At 40.7% G+C, this 23,725-nt stretch overlaps 1 protein-coding gene and 5 non-coding genes across 6 annotated transcripts; 2 read left to right on the forward strand and 4 right to left on the reverse strand.

Moving 5' to 3' along the window:
- Window positions 1–1,966: 1,966 nt before the first annotated feature.
- On the reverse strand, window positions 1,967–2,040 carry TRNAI-AAU (transfer RNA isoleucine (anticodon AAU)). Its single transcript has one exon. It is a non-coding gene; the product is annotated as a tRNA-Ile (tRNA).
- A 1,232-nt stretch (window positions 2,041–3,272) lies between these two features.
- On the reverse strand, window positions 3,273–3,359 carry TRNAM-CAU (transfer RNA methionine (anticodon CAU)). Its single transcript is given in 2 exon segments — window positions 3,273–3,308; window positions 3,322–3,359. It is a non-coding gene; the product is annotated as a tRNA-Met (tRNA).
- An 8,172-nt stretch (window positions 3,360–11,531) lies between these two features.
- TRNAI-AAU (transfer RNA isoleucine (anticodon AAU)) lies at window positions 11,532–11,605 on the reverse strand. Its single transcript has one exon. It is a non-coding gene; the product is annotated as a tRNA-Ile (tRNA).
- A 5,467-nt stretch (window positions 11,606–17,072) lies between these two features.
- Window positions 17,073–17,682, forward strand: LOC125546359 (metallothionein-like protein 2C). Its single transcript, XM_048710604.2, has 2 exons — window positions 17,073–17,307; window positions 17,397–17,682. Exons 1-2 carry the CDS (start codon window positions 17,171–17,173, stop codon window positions 17,494–17,496), a joined length of 237 nt encoding a protein of 78 aa, XP_048566561.1. The 5' UTR covers window positions 17,073–17,170; the 3' UTR covers window positions 17,497–17,682.
- A 2,448-nt stretch (window positions 17,683–20,130) lies between these two features.
- TRNAV-AAC (transfer RNA valine (anticodon AAC)) lies at window positions 20,131–20,204 on the forward strand. The gene has a single exon. It is a non-coding gene; the product is annotated as a tRNA-Val (tRNA).
- Window positions 20,205–20,266: 62 nt separating this feature from the next.
- Window positions 20,267–20,340, reverse strand: TRNAI-AAU (transfer RNA isoleucine (anticodon AAU)). Its single transcript has one exon. It is a non-coding gene; the product is annotated as a tRNA-Ile (tRNA).
- Between the last annotated feature and the right edge of the window lie 3,385 nt (window positions 20,341–23,725).

Raw genomic sequence — 23,725 nt, forward strand, 5'->3', positions numbered from 1 at the left:
CTAGGGAAAAATTAAAAACAGAGAGGAAAAACAGAAACAAAACTGAAATTTTCAAAACTGAAATAAAACTGGAATTTTGTATGCGGAAACATAAATGGAAATGGAACAACGTTTTACAGTGGAACATGCGAGGAAATGGAACTTTTCATTTCTATTAATACGACACTTTCTGTGTTGAGTATGAACATATGGCTATTTTGTAGCCTGACAAACACATAATTAGGCCCTCCACATATCATGCAGAATTGCCCATATGGCCTAACTTCTTCACTACTATCAATGCATCATGGACACTTCTCTTTCTGAGTTGAAGTGTCTACTATATTACTAGTATATACTACTATTGAAGTCGTCAGCTATATAAACAGTGGTGTGTGATCTATCTTCTATTATAGAACAATATGTTAGTAGTATGACCGTATGAGCACTATTGTGATTTGCGCTCTAGTGTTTGGTTGTTTGATGGCTTTCAAGTTTTTGTGTTGCCAATTAAATATTTATGCACAAATGAATATCATATTATATACCCAACATGTATCTTAATATTTTGATACCTTTCAAGTTTTTGTGTTGCGGAAGTTCAATTGTACTTTGTTGGTTCCATTGTGTTTTTTCTACGGTTCAAGGGGTCTTTGGTTCCGGCAAATACTCGATTTCGTCTCCGTGTCCTTGTCGTATTCGCTGCGGTTTCATTTCCGGTAGTATTCGTTTGCAGGGTTTCTATATTCATTTCCAATTTTCGAAGCAAATATGAAAACACACGTGGCAACACCAAGTTCCATCCATTTCCACTTTGTTTTCATCCCAAGCCACGAGTCAGTTTCCACTTTCCATCCAAACTAGGGTAGTATAAAATTCCCTGAAAACTAGATTAATATAAACTCATAGATATGAATAAAGGAAAAGAGAAGTGAGTGATGCCCATTATTCAATAGTTGTTACTAGATCTTAGCGGGGTTTAAGCATTTCTTAATGATAATGTAGTTTTTAGTAGCGTTTGCTTCCTTTAATGTCGATTTGAACCATTGGACGCCATGCTGGCGAATCATGGCCTCTCTTCTGCTTTTGCTAAATCTCTATGTGTTGGTTTGAAATATGGGTGGCCGGATTGTGTGTTTCCCCTTTATATTCTCAAACGACCACCTTGTATTGCTCGACTTCGATATTTAGGAGGTCCAAGCGGAATGGTTTGGGGACAATACATGTTCTATTTACCAGACTCGTGGTGTTGGTTTATTCTCTCTTGATTTTCTTGTGCACTACCAGGAGACCCGTCTTTTGTTGTTGGTCTCGTCCCGGTCAAGCTGCCATTTCTTCCTTTAACCCCCTTTCCGGAGGTCCTCCGGCAGAGAATGTATTGATGTGAGCTTGATATCTAATGTTGCGAACCCTTTTTTGGGTTCACCCCTAGTCCATGGTCATCATTGATGCATGTGCTTCAGCATCTTCGATGGCACCAGGGGACTCTTCCTCCTCCATTTCAATCGGAGGTGTCGGTTAGCTGTTTTCAACATTGATGCTAGGTTCGAGACAGGTTGTGCCCAGTGGGGATTTCCCCAGTCATCATGTTGGACATATTTGTTTTTGTTTCTTCTCCACTTGCCCATGTACATGTTTCATTGGTCCTTTCTTGATTTATATATATAATTTATTGCAGGCTCATCTCCATAAATCTTGGAATACAATGCAGACTTTTTTCCATGAAAAATCCGTACTTAAAGGATACTTGTCTTGTAAAAATAGTGGATGAACAGCACATGATGTATACTGTATGTCTTGGAAGAATGCTGAACATTATTTATTAATATATATAAATTAGATGAAACAAAATAAACACAATGGTTTCGTGGTGTAGTTGGTTATCACGTCAGTCTAACACACTGAAGGTCTCCGGTTCGAAGCCATTTATATTTTGTTTTTTTTTCGCATTTTGCATAGTGTAAAAAAAATAAAAGTAAAAGACTGGTGGCCCATACAGGTCTCGAACCTGTGACCTTCGCGTTATTAGCACGACGCTCTAACCAACTGAGCTAATAGGCCTTCTCCTTGTTTGGAAAGAGGGTGCTGAGGAGCTGAGGAGCAGTCTCCCTGGATGTTGCGATTTGTGAAGGAACCATCGTTTCCACATGGGTGTTTGGGGGGGGGGGGGGGGGGGGGGGGGGTGGGGGGTTGTGGACGAAGTTGTGGAGCAAGCACAGATTCTGCCACCGTAGATCGCGGATGGCTGCACATCTACACACACTTTATCCTAATCAATTAGACAGCGATCACCTGTGCAAGTATCTTTGTTGGTCCAAAAAAAGGCACGACGTCGATGGTTGATCAGCTCAATAACACCACAGGGAAGGTGGTAGGAACACATAAAGTAGGTTGGAAGATTATTTACCACCAGGTTACAGGGAACTAGCCTCCTACCGGAGGAGAGGAGAAGAGCCCGCAAGCTGGAGAGGTAGCGGTCCAAGGAGTGGACGAAGGGGCGTAGGCTGAGATAGGGAGTTTCAAGGTGGAAAGCAGAGGACCCAGGTATGGTTGAGACAAGGAAGAGATGGGGCGTCCAAGAACCGCTGCCATGGCAGAAGCCACGGAAGAATTGGAGTGCATGGGAATGAACACGACTTGTGAAAAATGATGGATCTAAGGTGAGTAGCAGCGGTGAGGTCCATGGCAAATGCTAAGCGTGTTGTCCGCATATTGGAGCACCAGGCAAGGAATTGAGGGGTGTTGGAATCTTATTAGTCACCGTTTCCAACTTTATGTGATGTGATGTGTGCACAGATCATGATGCAACAGTTGTATAATAATAAAGCAACTATTATTATTATACAGGAGGAAAACAAATACACAAAATTCCTTTTCAATTTCATTTTTATCCCTCCGTCGAAAGATGGATACTCGTGACAAACCGGCTAGCATGCCACGTACAATTGAGAGTTGTGACAATTTTTCTCCCTTGCGTTGATGTTCGATAATATATTCATATGGATGTGTCATGGTGCGATCCTGTTACCATGTGTTTTATGAAAAGAAAGGGATTATTTGCAAGGAAAAGAAAGATCGTCATATTATGTTCGTTCATCCATCCATTGTTCCCCATTGTTGTCAGCGTCTTATGTTAGTTATTAAACAAGCAAGACGGGGAGATTCAATCATGTGAGCTGTGGAATTAACAAGTGGAGAAACTCTTGCTGCGCACACATTGCAGGTGTTTGTGTGCGTCTGTTCTCTGAGTATTTTACAGTTTTTTCTAGTCGAAAATAGGAGAAACAAAGAAATGGGGCGAGAGAGGCTCGAACTCTCGACCTCAGGATCACTCGCTTTAGCTATGAGACCTACGCGCTAGCCAACTGCGCCACCGCCCCCTTGTCTTCCCTTCAAAGCAAAAGCGTCATTAATCGTTGCCTGAGCTAATGAGTTTTGTCTCATCTGTCCGAAGATAACTATTTATCATATCGAATTAATCCGACGGCCAATAGCAATCGCATGCCAAGCAGCTCGAGGCCGGTAGCTTACATGAAAAACTTGTGATCCGCTTTGAATATTGATTAAGGAAAAGGATATTCTATGTTTTCTTAAAAAAACCTATGGCCATGTTTAATGTTTTTTCTTGGCCAATGTCATTCGGCTAGCCGTATTGCTTAAAAAAGTCATTACATCGTTTACAAGCAAATAAATAATCTCACTTGAGGGGTCATCGCCCTAGTTACATGAAATATTGTTGTGAACATGGACGTAATTTCTGTTACTTGTAGTGTTCTTTTTACTGCATTTACAGTTGATGCCATGGGTATTTTTAAATTCCCAGCTTCTCTTTGTGGTAAGTTATCCCAAATCATCGGGAATTTTTTATGGGGTGATGAGGAGAATAGAAGAAGAACTCATTGGCTCGCGTGTGACAAGATGACGAGACCAAGAGGTGAAGGGGGTATGGGCTTTCGTGATCTTATACTATTCAATCAAGTGCTTTTGGCGAAGCAAGCTTGGCGATTATTGTTATTTCTGGACTCTTTTGTGTGTCAAGGTGATGAAAGCTAAATATTATCCTCATGGGCATCTTATTGATACGGTCTTCCCTCAAATGACATCGCTTACTTGGCAAGGTATTACGCATGGGCTTGAGCTGCTGAAAAAGGGTATCATATGAAGAGTGGTCGATGGTGCTAGTATAAATATTTGGAGGGATAATTGGCTTTCTAGGGAATCTGGCTTGAAATTTACTGATAAGAAAACCAAAACCAAGATCTAATGGTTGGTTGATTTATTCATGAGTGGCATAAGGAGATGGGATAAGAATCTATGATCACGCATCTACTTTACTCTGTGTGTTCTGAATTTGGGTGAGGGAGATCTCATCGTCTAGTAGGCTAGCACCATGAGAAAAACGGCTTGTTTTCGGTGAAGAGTAGGTATAGGTTGCCCTCAATCTCAAGGACAAGGAGATTGATTTGGGGAATTCCAGGGTGGCCGTAAATGGAGAGAGGAGGCTCTGGAATATTATTTGAAAGGCTAACGTTCCTCGGGAAATTAGAATATTTGTTTTGGCAGGCTGCCCCTAAGGCTAATGTGTTCCGTATGGCGTTGAGGGAGGTGTGGAATTTACAGGGTGTTCTGTACGGCGTTGAGGGAGTTGTGAAATTTACCATCCGAAGAGATCATACTAGAGAAGTTAACATTTCCTTTTGGGATTATATTGGTGAGTGCTTTAGCATCAAGGATGCGGAACTTAGAGCGACCCTCTCCGGTCTTTATATCGGTATCACTCTTCACAAGCCCATAACTTTGGAAATTGACTGTTCTTTTTTGGCTTACTTTCTTGTACATGATAATATGGACTTGACAAACCTTATTGATCTAAAAAAAGAAGTGTTGAGTGTCTCCATTATGATGAATTTGAAAATCTCTGAGATTAACAAGAAGGCTAATATGGTGGCACATGAGATTGCGAAGTTTAGTGTTGTTAATAGATGGTGTTCTTATTAATAGTGTTTCGACCTTTGCGGCAAATGTAACAAATACGGATGTTGTATTATATGGGTGGGGTAATTTTTTAAAAGAAGTTTTGTCCAACAAAAGAATTACGTTTTAGCTAGCTCGTGAACAACTGGGTTGGCATCCAGTTTTCATAAGATATCTCTACAAACTCCATTGATAAAATTATGCAGTTGTGAATAATCGCTGTTAAAGACATATCTCCTCCCGTCTGCATGACCACAATGAACTACAAGCAATCTGATTGCATGACGATTGGGTTACACCCCTAGTAGCGTGCCAGTTCTATTCTACTACCTCCGTTCTTGAAAAAATATACTTCCAACTTTATTAAAAAGTCAATTTTTTTTATGTTTGACCGTATTTATACAATAATACATCAACATTTATGCCATCAAATTAGTAGCATTAGATTCATGATAAAAATATTTTCATCATATGCCTTTTGGTTTCATAAATATTGATATATTTTTGCGTAAACTTGGTCAAACTTTGAGATGGTTTGACCCTCCAACAAAGTTGAAACTACACTCTTTCAAGGATGAAGGGAGTATCTCACAAGGCTAGGATCTCTACCATCGATGCACCTTGGACATATGATAGCTTACTGCATGACCCTGCCTCTTTCCTCTAGAAATTTGGCTATTGTGACTGGTTTGTCAAAAGTTCTCCTACAAAATAAAAAATTTGATGGGTTGTAGAAGTACAGATGGATGTCCAATGTGCCCATGGGCTTGGTTGGCGCAAAGCTTAGATGAAATAAATGGGTGCTAGGCGCAATCCGGGTGTGTCTCTACAGCTCGATGACAACGTGGTTCAGCTACTGCATCTGTATACTAGACATAATGGCATGAAAGCTACTCCCTCCGTCCTAAAATATAAAAACGTTTTTAACACTAGCATAGTGTCAAAAATGTTCTTACATTCTAAGACAGAGAGAGTATCTTCTTCCGCATGAACAAAGATGATAAACCCCCCCCCCCCCCCCCCCCCCCCCCCACCCTCCGCGTCCCCCCGTGACGAGTACTTTAATCATGACTTATGTCATTACTGGATCATAGCTGTAGAAGTAGGGATGGATGACTCAATGCCCTACTAGCTCCATGGGTAGGGTTCAATGCATAGCTAGGCCCCGAGCAATAGGGCCTTGGCCCAGGGCATGGCAGCAATTCTCCTCGATGACTTATAGCCATAGTGAAGATTTTTCAACTTTGTGTCACTAGCACGAAGGTAGCAGGGGGAGTTGGTCAAACCTGGCTACGACCCTGGCTGGGTTGGCGCAAAGCTAGCTAGGAATTGTGCGGTGCACGAGCCATCCACATCCTCATCTGCAGCTCTATGGCGATGGGCATCAGCTATTGCATTCATGCACTCGACAAAAACACTGTCATGTGTAAAAAAAATTGTACGAATGGATTCTAAGTATTAGAAGGATAATACAAAGATGGATATTTAAAAAAATACTTAAGAGGGTAGTTAGAACACCTCTGCATGTTCTTGATAGATGAAAACAAGGGAATTAGCTGAGTAGTACATCTGGATGCTCTATGAGCCAGCTGGTGAGCTACTAGATTGAGTTTTCTTGGGATTATGTAACGTTCTTGTGATATATGGAGGCAACACACTAACAATCACATAGGATTTGACATAGTTTCTAGGATTCCATTGCAGGGTAAAGTGAGTTCATACGGAGAAGGATAATGGAGTAAGAGGTCAGAGGTGTTCGACAAGAAGCCTTATGTGATAATTTCTACTCCCTCTGTAAACTAATATAAGAGCATTTAGATCACTACTTTAGTGATCTAAACACTTTTATATTAGTTTACGGAGGGAGTACATCTATAGGTTCCAGATTCATCTTTTAAGAAAACAACTAGGTTATTTTTCATGTCGGCCCGTCTAGAGTGCACAACAGGGCCACACCACTTCGGGCGGGTCCCTTCTTCATGTTGTCGTACTTCTCAATCTTCAAACCTTATTGTGTCATCACCTTGGTTGTGACAGATTAATGGACAACGAAGTTGATAGATTCTCAGTTGGGGCCTAATGGACCGGTGCCCTAGAGCACCATCAAGGTTTTGACCTTGACCCGCTTGATCAACAAATTATATATCACAGCTTCAAGGTGTTAACAAGGAAACGAGTCAAATCTGTGTTGTTTAGCTTGAGAGGACCTTACATTTGGGATCGCCCGCAGAGACTCCTAGTTTTTTTTTGAGCAAAACAAGCTAGGCTTTATTAATCAGTTACGTTTACAGATATAGCACCCGGGTCATGAGGAAGACCCAGCCATAGATGCCTCCCTTGAGGTAGAGAAACACCAAACCTAGCAAGCCTATGAGCGTCAACATTGGAAGCTCGAGGTTCGAAACAAAAAATACACGAAGAAAAACCTTGAAGACTCTCTAAAATTTCTTTTATAACTCCTCCATCCTCTCCTCCTACACCTTGATGGATGTGGCTGATGCATTGCTGACAGTCTGAAGCTACTTGAATATACTGCATTCCTAGATCTTGAGCCAAAGCAAGTGCTTCCCTGCAAGCAAGAGCTTCCAGTATAGCTGGGTTGACAAGACCACGTATAGCTAACAAAGATGACCCAAGATATGCTCCGTCTCGATTTCGGCAGACTGCAGCCGCTGCTCCCATGTTGTGATGAACGGACACACCCGCATCCACATTAATTTTAACATATCCCTCAATTGGTGCAATCCATTTTCCTCTAACATGGCTATCTTGTTGCACTGTTATCACACATCCTTCTTGCCCAATATTTAACTGATCAAATTCTGTGATAAACTTCCGAACAAAAGCATGTGTGTCATATGGGTTCTGAGTAATTGACTCATGAATCAGTTTTCTTCTTGCATACCATATTGCCCATAAAGTGACTGCCATACGAACAAACTCATCATGTTTGAGAACCTTCAGCATAGCGAACAACCAATTTTTAGCTGATGGTTCACTTGTTGCTATCATGTGCTCCAACAAGTCATGATCCACTAGCACCCACACGCAGCGCGCCATCGTACACTCGAGCAGGCTGTGACGCCATGAGTCCCGAGCACCGCAGACATAGCACTCCTCCTTATGCGACATATTTCTATTTTTCTGCACATCTTCGGTGGGGATAGAATTCTTGGCTAACCTCCATAGAAACATTTTAATCTTTGCAGGTATCATAACATTCCAGAGGGAGGTCCAAGATTTACTCATATCGGTCATATTAGACGTACCTGGCCGTTCTTCTAGCCAGTTTTCCCTCCTCTTTTTTTATCTCCACTACCATCTTATATGCAGAGCGAACAGAAAAAATCCCGTTCTTCTCAAAACCCCATGACCAGAAATTGTCTACGTTTCTTGTACAGACTGGAATTTGCAAGATCGCATCTGCATCATATGGTAAGAACACCTGCTGGATCGGCTCGGCATTCCATCTAGCATTTCCATGGTCCATTAGCTCGGACACTAGTTGTGGAGGTTGAGCAATCAACGAAACAATGGGTCTCATATTTTCTGTCTGTGGAATCCAGTTCATGTTCCAAATATCCGTCGTAGTTCCAGTACCCACCCTGCGAATAAGACCCAGCTTTAAGGTATCTCGCCCTTCCATCACTGACCGCCAAATCTGAGAGGGATGATTACCAAGTTCGGCTGTCCAAAATCACCACCCGGATAGTATACAGCCTTAAGGATTCTAGCGCTCAAGGATTCTGGGTTTTGAAGAACTCTCCAGGCCTGCCTAGCAAGGAGTGCAAGGTTAAAAATTTCAAAATCTTTGAACCCTAAGCCCCCCATATACTTGGGCATACTCATAGTGTCCCATGAAACCCAATACGGCTTGCGTTGTCCTCTCTTACTGCCCCACCAGAACACATTAATCATGGAAGTTAAACTCTTGCATAATCCTCTTGGAAGTTTTAAACAGGACATAGAATACACCGGGATAGCTTGGGCTACTGATTTAATGAGGACCTCTTTGCCAGCTGCTGACAATAATATCTCCATCCATCCCTGTATTTTGCTCCACAAACGATCCTTGAGATATTTAAACACCCCATTTTTGAACTTCCCACATCAGATGACATACCAAGGTATTTCTCCTTCAGTTGTTCATTAGGGACATTCAAAATAATTTTAATAGCATATCTTACCTCTTCTGGGCAACCTTTACTGAAAAAGATAGAAGATTTGTCTTTATTAATTCTCTGCCCTGAAGCTCTAGCATAGGTTTCCAAAAGAAGAGACACCTCTTCAGCCCCCTCACTATTTGCTTTAAAAAACAGCAGGCTGTCATCTGCAAACAACAAATGGTTAACCGGTGGAGCCGATGAAGCCAGTTGTATTCCTGCCAGACTGGATGACTGAACTCTAGATTTCAAAAGGCACGAAAGGCCCTCTGCTGCCAGCAAAAAGAGGTACGGTGAAATAGGATCCCCCTGACGGATACCCCGTGTTGGATTAAAAGCATCAAGTTTCTGCCCATTGAAAAGCATTGAGAATGAAACCGAAGTAACCATCCCCATCACAATGTCCACCCATCTCTGTGTGAATCCCAACTTTAACATTATTGCCTTCAGATAATTCCACTCCACTCTATCATAGGCTTTCATCATGTCAAGCTTTAGCGCACAGTGTCTATGCTTCTGGGCCTTGTTTCTCTTCATAAAATGCAGACACTCATAGGCAGCAATAATGTTGTCAGTAATCAAACGACCAGGAACAAAGGCAGACTGTTTCTCAGATATTATATCAGGTATCACAACCTTCAGACGGTTTGCTACAACCTTAGAGCTAATCTTGTAAAGAACGTTGCATAAACTTATAGGGCGAAATTGAGAGAGTAGCATTGGATTTTTTTACCTTTGGGATCAAAACTAGGATTGTGTTATTTATCTCTTGTGCACTCTCCAACCCTTCAACGATACTCAGTACTACCTTTGTGACCGCATCCCCACAAATATCCCAGTGCTTCCGGAAAAATTGTGCTGGGAAGCCATCAGGCCCCGGTGCCTTCTGGGAGCCATCTGAAAAAGTGCTTTCTTAACCTAGTGCAAGGTTGCATGCACGGTGCTGTTGTTGGTCTGGCCCAGTAAGAAGGTGGGCGTGTCAGGCTGACGCCACTTTCACATCATTGATGTTTTTTTCATTTTATCTTCACATTTTAGCTTTATTTTTAATATTTTTATATTTTGAAATATTATTAAAATATATGTATACATATATAAATATAATTTACATAAAAAATTGAAAAATGTTAATCATGCATTTCAAGAGATAAATATGTACACAAAATGTTAATCATGTGTACGAAAAGTGCTTGTGACATTTACAAAATGTCACGCGTTTAAAAAAACATACCTAACATCTATGAAATGTTTATACAATGTGAACAAAATTATTTGTGTAAATCAAAAACAAATATTTCATACATTTAAAAAATGGTTCATGAGTTTCAAAATGTGTTTGAAACAATTTCAGAAAAAGTATATGCAATGTAAACAAAGTGTTTGCATAACAAAAAAAATGTTTAATAGCATTAAAAAATATATGTGGCATTTTAAGAAAAAATCCAATGATTCAACCAGAAAGTCCTTGAAATTTTAAAAAAAATATTGTACAATGTAAAAAGGTTCCCATAGGCCAAAAAATGTTTATTTGCATTACAAAAATGTTCATGGCATTTCAAGAAAATATTCACCGTTGTTGAAAAATGTCCATGAAATTTTTAGGAATATATATACTGTGTTAAAGGTGTCCATGTAGTTTAAAATAATGTTTATTTTAATTTTAAAACTATGACGTCTATTTTGAAAAAAACTTATCTTGTTTTCAAAAATTATTCTGAAATTTGTTTAAAAAAATGTATATCATGTCTTTGAAAAATGTCCAAAGTATAAAAAACTATATTTCACATGTGCGCTGAAAATGTAAATTGTGTACTGAGAAGTAGATATGTGTTGAAAAAATAAAAAAAACAGACAAAGAAGTAAAAGAGCAAAGAAAACCAAAGAATACAAAGAAAACCTAGAAATAAAGAAAGTAAAAAACAGAAGTAATGCAAACAAAGAAAAATCTAAAGGTAACCAGTGAATACATAAATAGAAAACAAAGGCTAGCAAAAGGGAATAGAAAAACCAAAGAAACCAGTAAAAACACAAAATAAAATGGTAAAGAAAAAAACACAGAAAACTGGAGAGGAACGAGCGAACCCACAGCGATAAACAAGCGGCAATCGACTGCGCTAATGGGCTGTCCGAATTAGGTACGGGCGAGACATATCCTCGGCTCTCACATCTTGGCCCGGGGTACGGGCCTTGTTAACAAGGGTTTTCACATTTTCTACTGTGTAAAAAAAAGAAAAAGAAAAAGAAAAAGAGAAGATAAACAAGCGGCAATCGACTGCGCTAATGGGCTGTCCGAATTAGGTACGGGCGAGACATATCCTCGGCTCTCACATCTTGGCCCGGGGTACGGGCCTTGTTAACAAGGGTTTTCACATTTTCTACTGTGTAAAAAAAAGAAAAAGAAAAAGAAAAAGAGAATGGCCCATACAGGTCTCGAACCTGTGACCTTCGCGTTATTAGCACGACGCTCTAACCAACTGAGCTAATAGGCCTCTTTAGTGGTGAAGTGTTCTTCCTTGTATATATTACATTAATAGGCCCGTGCAGCACCTGTTCAGAACCCTGTGGTGAGAAGAAAAGAGCAAGCTGATATTATGAATCACAAGATGCAGCAACAAATCTTGGTCCGTGGCTATCTAAATTTCCATGTCACTATCAATGTTTGCGCGTATTCGTGGTTATTGGGGCCGTCTTGTCATTGTTACTGTGATGTGATGGGCACACAAATCATCTTGCAAGAGCTTCATAGTGATAAAGTCATACATATGCAAGCGGGTGAGTAACAGCAAGTATATATGCCTGCTCAAGGCGCATATTCAGACCCATTATTTCGATAATGCATCGATTTAAGCATTCCAAGAGAAAAAAAATCACTCTCAACTTCTGCGTCATAGGATCCATGCAGCCAAAATTTGTTTTTCATTATATGGAAAAAAGAACTATGTTTTCGCAGTATCCCTTCCTTCTCTATACTTTGATGGAAATATAACGTTGGCGTTCAAGACACCACATGAAATATCAGTCACCGGCTCACCGTTGGGTTCGTTCAGTCATCTCAAGTAATCAATCATTATCGCATCAATCTTTGGTTTGCGGCGTTTAAAAGCCATGTACATATGCACGGGGCTAAAAGTTGTATATCGATCTGATGATTAGAACAAAAGTTTAAGAAGAGGATAAATTAAAACCGCTAGTGGAACCAGCTGAGCTAATAGGCCGCTCTTTCTGTTTTAATGTTGTCCACTCGGACGTGGAGTTTCTACACCCAGGAGCAAATGCTCCTGGTGTGAACAGATAAATTCCAAAATAATTCTAAAATTCTAAAAAAAATTGTGGCATAGTTTCACAAATATTTGTTGTGCATGCAAAATTTCATTGCAAAATCACATTGGTGGAAGGCGTGGTAAAAAAACAAAACCGATGCTCTGAAAATGTTACTTACAAAAGCATTTTGGAGCTCTGATTTTGTTTTTTTGGCACGCCTTCCACCAATGTGATTTCGCGATGAAACTTTGCATGCACAACAAACATTTGTGAAAGTATGTCACAAAAAAATCAGAATTTTTTGAATATTTTTTCTATTTTTTGATTTTACTGTTCGCACCAGGTGCATTTGCTCCTGGGTGTAGTACTTTCCTGTCCACTCTTTCTTTACAACCTCTAGTGTAACATGATCGATCAATACATGTGCAGTGCCAGCCCTCCAAATTTGAGAGGGTGCTAGATGACTAAGATGAATGAGCTTTGGCCAGAGATGAAGGGGTTAACCTAGTGTATTATGCCAGTTTTGGCCTAAATAGTGTTCGATAATAGACTTGAAATAGTCTAAAGAATAAATTTCGCTGTGGAGTCATACCCCTTTGGCCCTAACTAAGCTCCGCCACAATAAATGTTATATCGGCGAGCCTGGGTGAATGATTAGAAGAAAAAGGTAATAAGAGAATGAATCAAAAGAAAGAAAAACCATCAAGGGGTTCGAGCTAAGAGAAGAAGTCATCTTTGCTCGTTGAAGCAATCTGCAAAATGCGACAATAGATCTTGCTAGTTCCCATCTCGTTGTCCATGCTTGTAAGTAATCGTCGCTGTTGGTATCTTTTTCTGTCATTGTTTCTGACTTCTTGTGATGTGATGTGCGCGCGAATCATCCTGCAACAGCTACAAGATAATAAAGCCATATATGCAGGCGGGCGAATAGTGCTCAAGGAACATCTCTATCGACCCGTCATGTCTATGTATATCCCTATATACATGTGTTTCTTCTTGATTGTTCGAAACATCAAAAACTGGTTTTTGAATTTTCCCAAAAAAGGCTTCATGGAGGCCAAGCTCCAAAATCAATTTTTGTGCTCCTGTGAAAAAAAAACTATGTTTTCATGACGCCCCTCAATATTCCTTCTCTAGATATATACCTGGATGGGAAATAACGGCCGACGTGCAGCACTCAAGGAGACATGTGAAATATCAGAGATTTTTATCCCCAGTACGTGCACAAAGTCATCATATGCGGCCAACTGTGCAAGCAAAATAATCAAGTCAAGAATTGCATAGCCCTAAATGGAGCTTTCCACTGGGGGCAAGAATTGGCACCACCCACTCAGTTTCCTTCTTACCTTTTTTTGCTTTGCTTTCATCCGCAAACTAACAAAAAGTGAGTTGATCTGTGATCTGTGTTAGAAATATTTAATGTGTGTTCAATAGTGCGCTTTGTCTGCTACTATACAACCTTTAGGTTTTGTGGTAGAATTTGGAGATGCTGCCGCGAGGTGTGTCCTATCTGGATGACCTTTTTTTTACTTTTTTTTGTTCGTCGATTTGATCGGCCTTAGTGCTTACCTTTGCTTAGCATCGTTTCAATAATTAATAATATAATTATGTGTATCATCTGATGCAGAGTCCGGGGGTAAATCCTCCTTTCTGAAAGAAAAAAATATTAACATATTTATTTCTATTTGACTGCACATGGCATGAAAAATCATAAATCTCTACAAGCGTACATAAATACAGTCATGTACATTTTGATTGGTTTTGCGGGTTTTTTTTTCAAAAGCATGAAAATACAAATAAAACAGCGAGGCTAATGAGCCTGAGATATTGTGGCATTTATCAATACCCAAGCCTTGAATAATTTATCGGTTATGATGCTTTTGGTTCGAAGGAATCATATAGAAATTTCAGAGGGTTTTATTTGTCAGAAATCTTTTCTATGGGACTTCCTTGATATTGTAGGTATGGAACCATAAAATATTCATATGGCCTCCTTTCCATGAATTTGGAAGATAATTTCTGTTGAATCAAACCTTGTGGTTCCTTGGTTCAGTGACAACTTTGCTTGCACCTATTGCTTAAGGAGATTCTTGTAATTTTCTCACGGATCAACAACACAACATTTCTATAGCTATATTATATGTTCTATATTTTGAATTCTCATAGGATTTAATACATCATGACATAAAGTTCCTACGTTGATATTGCTTGTTTATGTGCTTTTGAAAATCCGCAAACGAAAGAGGCCACGATTATTCAAAAATAGTGGAAGTGTGACAGTTATTGAAATAACAATGGAATAGAGATGAAAATGGTTGTAAAATTCCTCTTCCTCATGTAATACCGAAAAAGAAAAAAAAAAGCCGCCAGACTATTCTAGACCAAGGGGCACTGAGACTTTTGGCGACCTTAGGCTAAGAGGAAAACCTTTTTTGCCTCAGTAATATCAAAAAGGCAAGGGTCATCAACCAATGTATGGAATATAGTTACTTTTTTATGAAGATTTTAAAAATTGTTAGTTCAAAATTAACTCAATGCTTACTAAAAAATCACCAGTTAATACCATTATTTCCAACATCGTCAAGATCCTTCCTCTCCTGTAATAACACAAATTGTAATTACAGATTAGCACAAATAATAATAATTACAAAGTATGAATCAATTCCAACAACAAATGGATATTGGCTCTAGTTCCTTATTGTAAGAAAGAAGCTAGATAGAGACAAAGAGAATCAAATGATGGGAGGACCCTATCCTTATTCCTCTTCCCTATACGGCGATCCATCGGTCGCCCGCGTCCATCCTTTTGCCAAAGTATGTGTGTACGTAAAGCATCTCTCATCTCATCTCTCCTTCCTCCTGCTCGCTTGCCCTCTCTGCCTCACCATTGTTCCTCAAACCATCAACCAAGAACCACAAGAAGCTCCTAACCAATGAAAGCCTGATCTGCATCACTACTGAATTTTATTTGTCGTTTTAAGCGAGGACATGTTAATTATGTAATTACTGCATGAATATGGAAAAGGGTCTCATAATGTGATCATCGGTACCACTGACGTGGAGCACCGGAGGCCCTACAGAAAATATCAGTGATATTTAGTGTATTTCCACGTAAGAAACTAGTCGATTATATAGTTCACTTCTATAACAAACAAGTCAACAAGTGCATAGTTGTAGCTAGTTCAAGCGTTCCACCGGCGGGTGACAAGGACATATTGCCAGCACCCACTCGGTTCCTTCTCACCTCTATGTGATTTGCTTTCTTTTTTATGTAGATACACGTAACGAATGGGACATGCATGGGCATGTGCATGTTTTTATGGAAGATTCAAAAACTGTATTCTCAAGCCAGAAATATAGACCATTAGGTTCAGCTCTGCTAAACAATGGGTTCGGTTCTTTGCTTAGTCTTACGCTACTGTGATGTTATAAGGGATATAGCAAATTTCATTGGGTTCACTTGAACCCAATGATAATGAGTTGGCTCCGGCTGTGGGAGAGAAGAGAAAGGGTGCGCCGACAAGGAAATGGTGGGCTCAGTGAGGAGAAATGGGCATCAGGAGGGACCTTTGGAGGCATCGGTGCGGTGAGGAGAATAAATGGGGGGCCGTCAAGATGAGAAGTTGATGAAGGGAAGAGATATGATGCTTGCTGCTATATTTGTTGCCACTGTACTTGCTTCTAGGTGTTGTTTCTATTGGATTTTCTTGCTGCGAGCTGCCTCATGGAATTGAATGATAGTTTTCGGAGCATGATGAATGGTAGAGCAACAGATTGCGGGCGCCAACTCAATATGCTTCTGCTTCCGTGAAACCAAAAACTGTTGTGGTTATAGCTGTTAGAAATCATAGTTTTTTTAGTTGGGTTAGAAGTCATAGTCGAATTGGTAGTTATATCCCCCGCGAACAAGAAAAGAATTGGTAGTTCTATGATATTATCAAAAATATAAGAGAGAATTTGGATGCTCCGATGGAGATGGAAATGACTAAGAAGTGGAATCTTTTTACATGATAAACCATACGGAGATACTCCCTCCGTCTGGAAATACTTGTCGTAGGAACGTATACAAATGGATGTATCTAGAACTAAAATACATCTAGATACATTCATTTCTTGGACAAGTATTTTCGACGGAGGGAGTAGTACATATGACAGTATTTTGGACGGTCTGCTGGAGATACTATACCACACCCTTTGCGCCCCTTGGTATTTTTTTTTCTTTTAGAAACAGTATTTTCTTCCTCAAGTTTTGGAATTTGGTTCAAATTTGACTCACATACTAGTAACATTCAAGAGATAAGATTGTTCCTGCAATAATGCCTAAATCTTGAAGCATATAGGCATCATCGGTTATCGGCTGAGGTTGATATTTCCACCGACAACATGAACAAATAAAATTACATTAAAATAGGTATAGCTAGATTCCCACAGGTGACTTTTGGTTATAGTTCCTTGTAAGAAAGAAAGAAAGAAAGAAAGAAAGAAATAAAGAAAGAAAGAAAGAAAGAAGCAAGGTAGTGTAGTAGAGATATGGACAGAGAGAATCAAATTGGGTGATGAGACGGCCCTATCCTTATTCCTCTTCCCTAGGCGGTGGTCCCTCGGTTGCTCGCCTCCATCCTTTGCCAAAGTGCCTGTACCTATACGTGCGTGCAGCATCTCTTCTCCTCCTTCCTCCTGCCTATAAATAGGCCTCCACGCCCCTCCATTATTCCTCAAGCCAGCAAGAAGCACACAAGAAGCTCATAGCCAATCAAAGCCTCTCCATCTCCGAAGCTCCAACCGAACCGAGGATGTCTTGCTGCGGAGGAAACTGCGGCTGCGGCACCGCCTGCAAGTGCGGCAACGGCTGCGGCGGCTGCAACATGTACCCGGAGGCCGAGGCCGCCGGCGCCACCCTCCTCGTCTCCGCCACCGCCACCCACAAGGCGTACGTCCCTTCTCCTTCCTCATATATCATGCACTCGATCGTAACAATATGACTGTATGTTGATCTTGGTAAGGGTGGGGTACGTGCAGGAGCTCCGGCGGCATGGAGATGGCGGCCGAGAACGGCGGCTGCGGCTGCACCCAGTGCAAGTGCGGCACCAGCTGCGGCTGCTCCTGCTGCAGCTGCTAGATCGATCATCGATCATGCATGCACCGTGCGTGCAGCATCGATCATATCGATCTACTACTACCATACCATGTAACCGCTACCTGATCGAGGGCCTTATCTATGCACCTGACCTGCATCAGCAGTCAGGTGCCATGCCATGCTTGTTGTAAACAGGCCCCCCTAAATAAAATCTCCCTGGTTTAACTATACGTGTGTGTCTGTGCTATGCATATATCATCACCTTCTTTTTCTTTTTCTTCTTCTTCATGGCTCAAAAAACACTGTTTAAGAGCTGAGAGCGTTGAGAAAATTTGAAATGATCATAAGCAGAAGATTAAGATGTTGTGAGTTTTGCCCAAGAAAATGAATATCTAATAAATGTTGAAGACGTACCTGAACGGAAAATATCAGTGGATGCATCTTACCATGCATGCTGATGCTCGAAAAATAAAAAAGGATGCCGCTTTACCATATCTTTATCTTTACCTAATATTAAAGGGAGGATTGTTTCTCCAGTTTTTTTCGTTTACGGTGGGACCAAAATAATTTTCGTACGTCCCAGCGGTTTCTCCCGATTCCTTTCTGTCCGAAAAAAAAAGCACAGCACGCACAGATCCGTAATGGGCCGGCCTATTAGCATACCAACAGCCCGCCCCAGCAAAAACATATCCAAGAATAAATACTGCGCTGCAAGGAATTTAGGTAGCAGTCACGCGAGATAGTGAGAGGAAAAGATATTTTTAAATGTAAATATCTTTTGGAACGCGAAAAATTTGCAAAGTTGTTAATAAAAAACTGAAACTCAAACCTTCTTAAAAGAAAAACAATATTTCTATTTCTATTTTATTTTTTGAAACCTAATTATTTTTTAAAACAAGGAGGTACTGATGTGATTATTTTTGAAATTAGCAAACATTTTAAAAACACAAATATGTTTTGAACTTTAAATTTGTAAAGGCAAATATTTTTTAAAACATGTTTTTAAAAAAAAATGGGAGGTACTGTAGCTAAATTGCTTTAATCTATACCTATTAATAAAAATTGGCGAATATTTTAAATATGCGCACCTGATGGATTGTTTTAGTTCAATTTATTAAACTAGGGACATGGAAGGAATCTTTTTCTCTGTCGCGTCTTCACGTACGACCAGTTTCACTCAGCCCAGTGACTCCCGTCAAAATGCATGAGGAGTCCAACTAAGGTTTCATGGTCTATCTGATACAAACTACTCAATTTATATGATGACACATACATATAGTATGTGCAGTGCTTTTTCCTACTCCCTTTGTTCCTAATATTTGTCTTTTTAGAGATGTCAAATGGACTATATATCTCATACGGATGTATATAGTCATATTTTAGAGCATAGATTCACTTATTTTGTTCCGGATGTAGTCACCTGTTGAAATCTCTAGAAAGACAAAAATTTAGGAAAGGAGGGAGTATTATATTAGCCAGATGATTAAAAAAACTTTGTTTAACGTTCTTGATCTTCGCCGGGCACGAAAGCGACTAAACAATCCAGCTATTGGACCTGGCCAACCTTGGTTAGTGACAACTGGTACCGCGACCACCGGCGACGAGGACGGCAAAGACGACAAGCGGAAGCATGTGTCTAATGTTATATTGAAATGGAGGATGTGGACCTGAGGATGAGGCATTAGTCATGTTTATTATGTTATGGGCATTAGGTGATGTCTTTAGCGATGCTCAGTGGATAAAGGGTGTGCAAGAGTTGTTTTCTCCCGTTGCAACGCAGGGCATGTTTGCTAGTACTTAATCATACGAGAAGATCAAGTTTCTAGCTTCGAATTAGTTAACTTGTGGACCTCGTCTCGACAAAAGATTTTAAAAAATATTCCCTTTGGGGGAAAGCAAACAAAGACTAAAATGAATCCTTTCGCCAAAAAAGATGGAAATAAATCATGAGCGCCACTTTGCGCACCAGCTGGTTAGTTTTTCAAGAATTATTCGCTTTACACAGGTTCCGACACGATAATATTGCACTTCGCTGGCACGACAATATTAGCAAGACATTTCCCCTTTTTTTCCACTGCCAAAAAACATATTAGCAATATATTTTAAACAACCGATCAATGCTACATATTATTATTTCACTTTACTGTTGTCATTGTGTTGTTTTCATATATTATTTTCTGTCGGATTGTTGGTGTGTGGCTGTATGCATCTTAGTTCTCTATGTGATTGATACTACTCTAGTTGCATTTTATTTTAGATTTACTACTCTAGTTGCATGGAAATCAGCTCAGTAGCATTTTTACTTTATTTTTTGCCTTGGCCCATTAATTTTTAGTACACACACGAACGGCCTTGGGCCTATTATTTACATGCCTAGCTGTACAGATGGTGCATTTCCATGAGCCCAAGTAGCATACTCTAGTTCATTTAACGGAAAACTCTGTTGGTATCTGAAAATGGGAAGAGTTTCTTTGCAAGAACAGTTCAGTAACACTAGGGTTGAGCCAACTATATTATGATAATCGTTGGCCTGCAATCAAGCTCTGCATGCGTTCACATGATGAATTCTTTTCTTGTGGATCAGTGACTTAAGCATATATATGTTGTAAAAATTTCCAGCTTCTACAGTTTTTTTAGTGTGTTATTCTAAAAGTGTTGGACAGATCTGTCATCAATGGTTTCGTGGTGTGGTTGGTTATCACGTCAGTCTAACACACTGAAGGTCTCTGGTTCGAACCCGGGCGAAGCCGTCCTAATAATTTTGTTTTTTTTCCGCACTTTCCATAGTGTTAGAAAAAGAAAAATGATATTTTGGCCCATACAGGTCTCGAACCTGTGACCTTCGCGTTATTAGCACGACGCTCTAACCAACTGAGCTAATAGGCCTTCTCCTTGTTTGGAAAGAGTTCTCTTCTATACTTCGAAAAACAGAATAAGACTTTTGGTGAGAGGAAAAGAGTAAGATCACTTGAGCCCTTTTTTGACCATTAAGCTGATGCTATAATCACAATAAAAAAAACATCTTTGCTCGTTAGAGCGATCTGCAAAATGCAGCAACAATCTTGGTTCGTGGCTATCTAGATTGCCATGTCACTATCCACGTTTGTATGTATTCGTGGCTGCCGGGGCCATTTTGTCATTGTTTCTTGCAACAGCTTCATAGTGATACAGTAATACCCCGCAAAAAAAGAAGAAGTGATAAAGCCATACAATGGAAGCAGGCGAGTAAGAACAAGTATATGCCCGCTCAAGGCGCATATTTAGACCCGTCATTTTGATAGTGCAGAACCCTAGCCACCCCTCCTCCTCCTCCCTAGCCGCCCCTCCTCCTCTTCCCTTCCTCGCCGCCGCCTGAGGCAGCCGCCAGGCAAGCCCGGGGCGATGGTGGCGGGCAAGCTCGGTTGCCCTGCCTCTGCGTTGGGAACTCCGGATCTGGAGCAGCGACTTCATTGGCAAGGCACGGCCGGCTAGCAGTCGTGCGAGCGGTGGATCTAGCGTCCCGGCTGAGCGGGCGGTGGGATCCGGTGGTCGTTAGCGGCCGGCGGCGATTTCTGTGGTGGGCGGTGCACGCGATCTCGTGCCTCCCCTCCTCCCCTGTTCGGCGTGCGGGCCATCCTCGTCGGACCGCGCTTCCTTGGGTCGCCGGTTATGTACAGGAGGCGCTGCTGGTGGCGGGGATCTAGTTCGGGCGAAATCCCTGGTCGGCCCTGGCCGGCCACGTCGATGGCGACGCCTGAGGGCGCCGTTCCCCTTCTTGGAGGCGTCAGTATGAACTGATTCCCTCACTTCCCCTTCCCCTAGGTCTCCCGGGCGAAAGCCCTAACTTTGTTGGGCGGCGACGGCGCTCACGGCGCCGTTCCCTTTTTGAAGGCGCCTCTTTGGAAACCTTGGGGCTGGGTGGCGCTTGTGGGTGGTGGGCGATGGCGGTGGTGCGGCCCTATCCTAGTATGGATTTGCGTCCGTTGCTTGGAGATGGACTCGCGTATGTGGAGGTCGTCGTTTGGCGTCATGGTGGCGTCAATGGCGGAGGTACCTGCCAAGGTTGGCACCTCAATCTGCTATGAAGATGGACCAGTGGAAGATGGCAGCGACGACACATGTGAGTGCGTCGCATCGGTTTGTGACCCGGACCCGGTATGTGTCTCGATCGGGGCCTCCGGCTTTAGATGTTAGGCTTAGATGAGATGTCTGGGTATTTGGCCCAGCTTGCACCCCTTCATTATATGGATTGAAGTGGCGGCAGATGTTGCCAAGATGGCGGATTCAGACATATTGTTGTACTATTTTGTAAGGTCCTCAAGAATAATCAATAAAATGGCCGTATGCATCTCCCAGATACAGAGATCAGGGTCATCCTCCTTTTCTAAAAAAATAAAATTTGATAGTGCATTGATTTAAGCGTTCCAAGAGAAAAGAATCACTCTCGACTTCTGCGTCACAGAATGCATGCAGCCAAATTTTTTTTTCCGTTACGTGGAAAAATAACTATATTTTTTTGTAGTATCCCTTCCTTCTCTATACTTTGCTGGAAATATAACGTCGGGAGTTCAAGGCGCCATATGAAATATTGGTCAATGGCTTACCGTTGGGTTCCTCGGTCATCTCCATTAATCAATCATCACCGCAGTAATCTTTGGTATGCGGCGTTTAAACCCATGTGCATATACATGGAGATGAAAGTTGCATATCGATCTGATGATTAGAACAAAAGATTAAGAAGAGGATAAATTAAAAGAAAAATCATCACAAGAAGAAAGCAGGGAAGATTATATTTGCTCAATGGAACAATCTGCATAATGCAGCGAAAAATCTTTGTCCTTGTCTAGTTTCTTATTTCGTGGTCCATGCTTGTAAGTATTTGTCTTTGTTGCAACCTTTTTTGTCTATGTGTTCTAAGGCTGTGTTCAAAAATCCACCGCTCCGTCATCAGAGAGCGGAGCGCGCGGAGCGCCCTGTTTGCCGCTCTCCGTATTTTTACGGTATGCGGCTCCGCTTCACGGCAGAGTAACGGAGCGGAGTGACTCCGAACGAAGCCTAACTTTATGTGATGTGATGTGTATGCAAATCATCATGCAAAGCGTGCGAATAATAATCCTCTCAACATGCATCTCGATTCAAATCGACATGTCATGTCTACAGTTGCATCTAAGAGCCCGAGGCAAAAATAACCATTCCCAGTCACTGCATCATATGTTGCACATAGCCAAACTCTTTTGAGTAAGGGCGTATATCTCGTGACAAAACAAAAATATATTTTGAGGATATTCCTCCCTTCTCTAGGTATACATGGATGGAAATATATCAGCCAATGAGAATCACCCAAGACAACACGTGAAATTTCTGAGATATTTATCCCCACTATACTGCACAAAGTCATCATATGAGGACAATTGTGTAAGAAAAATAGTTTAATTCAAGAACTGCATAGCCATAGATGGAGCTTTCCGCAGGGGGCGACGAGAAATTGGACCACCAACTCAGTTTGCCTATCACCCTTTCCCATTGCTTTCATCTGCAAATTAACAAAACACTAGTTGAATTGAGATCTGTGTTAAAATCCTTACGTGCATTCTATTATTTTGTTCACATATTTATGTTTCATTTAATAGCACATGGCATGAAAAATCATAAATTTCTACAAGAATACATAATACTCAAGCATGTATATTAGGATTGTTTTTGTGATTTTTCAAAGCATGATAAATAAATAAAAAGAAATCCAGCAAGGCTAATGAGCCCAAGACCGGGTGGAATTTATTAATACCAAATGATTGAATAATATATGCAAGGAAAACAATGTTCGGACTTCTAAACAGTTATGATGTATTTCATTCAAAGAAATCATATAAAAAAATTGGAGGGTTCTATTTGGTAGAAATAAATAAATTATATGGGACTTATTTGATCGTATAAGTATGGTGACCACAAAAATGATTCGTGTGGCCTACTTTGCATGAATTCGAAGAAAAAAAAATCTGTTGAATCAAATCTTGTGTGAAAAAATTCATTGGTTTGACGGAAACTTCGTGCTCGTACCTAATGCTTAAAATATTCTTGTATATTTATTGGGTGCAACAAATCAACATCTATACATTACACATTCCTATATTTTGAACTCTCATCCTATTCAACGCCCCAGGACATCAAATACTTACTTTAATTTTTCCTGTTCTTGTGTTTTTGAAAACTCACAAACATGAGTAGCCCAAATTGTTCAAAAATAGTGGACGTGCGATAGTTATTGAAATACCTATAATAGAGATGAAAATGT

Source organism: Triticum urartu, chromosome 3A (genome assembly GCF_056163025.1).
Source record: "Triticum urartu cultivar PI428250 chromosome 3A, HENAU_Tu73, whole genome shotgun sequence".
Lineage (NCBI taxonomy): Eukaryota > Viridiplantae > Streptophyta > Magnoliopsida > Poales > Poaceae > Triticum > Triticum urartu.

What these genes read in the sequence shown, in the direction of transcription:
- LOC125546359 (XM_048710604.2), top strand. Translation starts at nt 17,171, where the DNA reads ATGTCTTGCTGCGGAGGAAACTGCGGCTGCGGCACCGCCTGCAAGTGC. An exon ending in GCCACCGCCACCCACAAGGC is followed by an intron (nt 17,308 to 17,396) that starts GTACGTCCCTTC and finishes GGGTACGTGCAG; the next exon opens with GAGCTCCGGCGGCATGGAGA.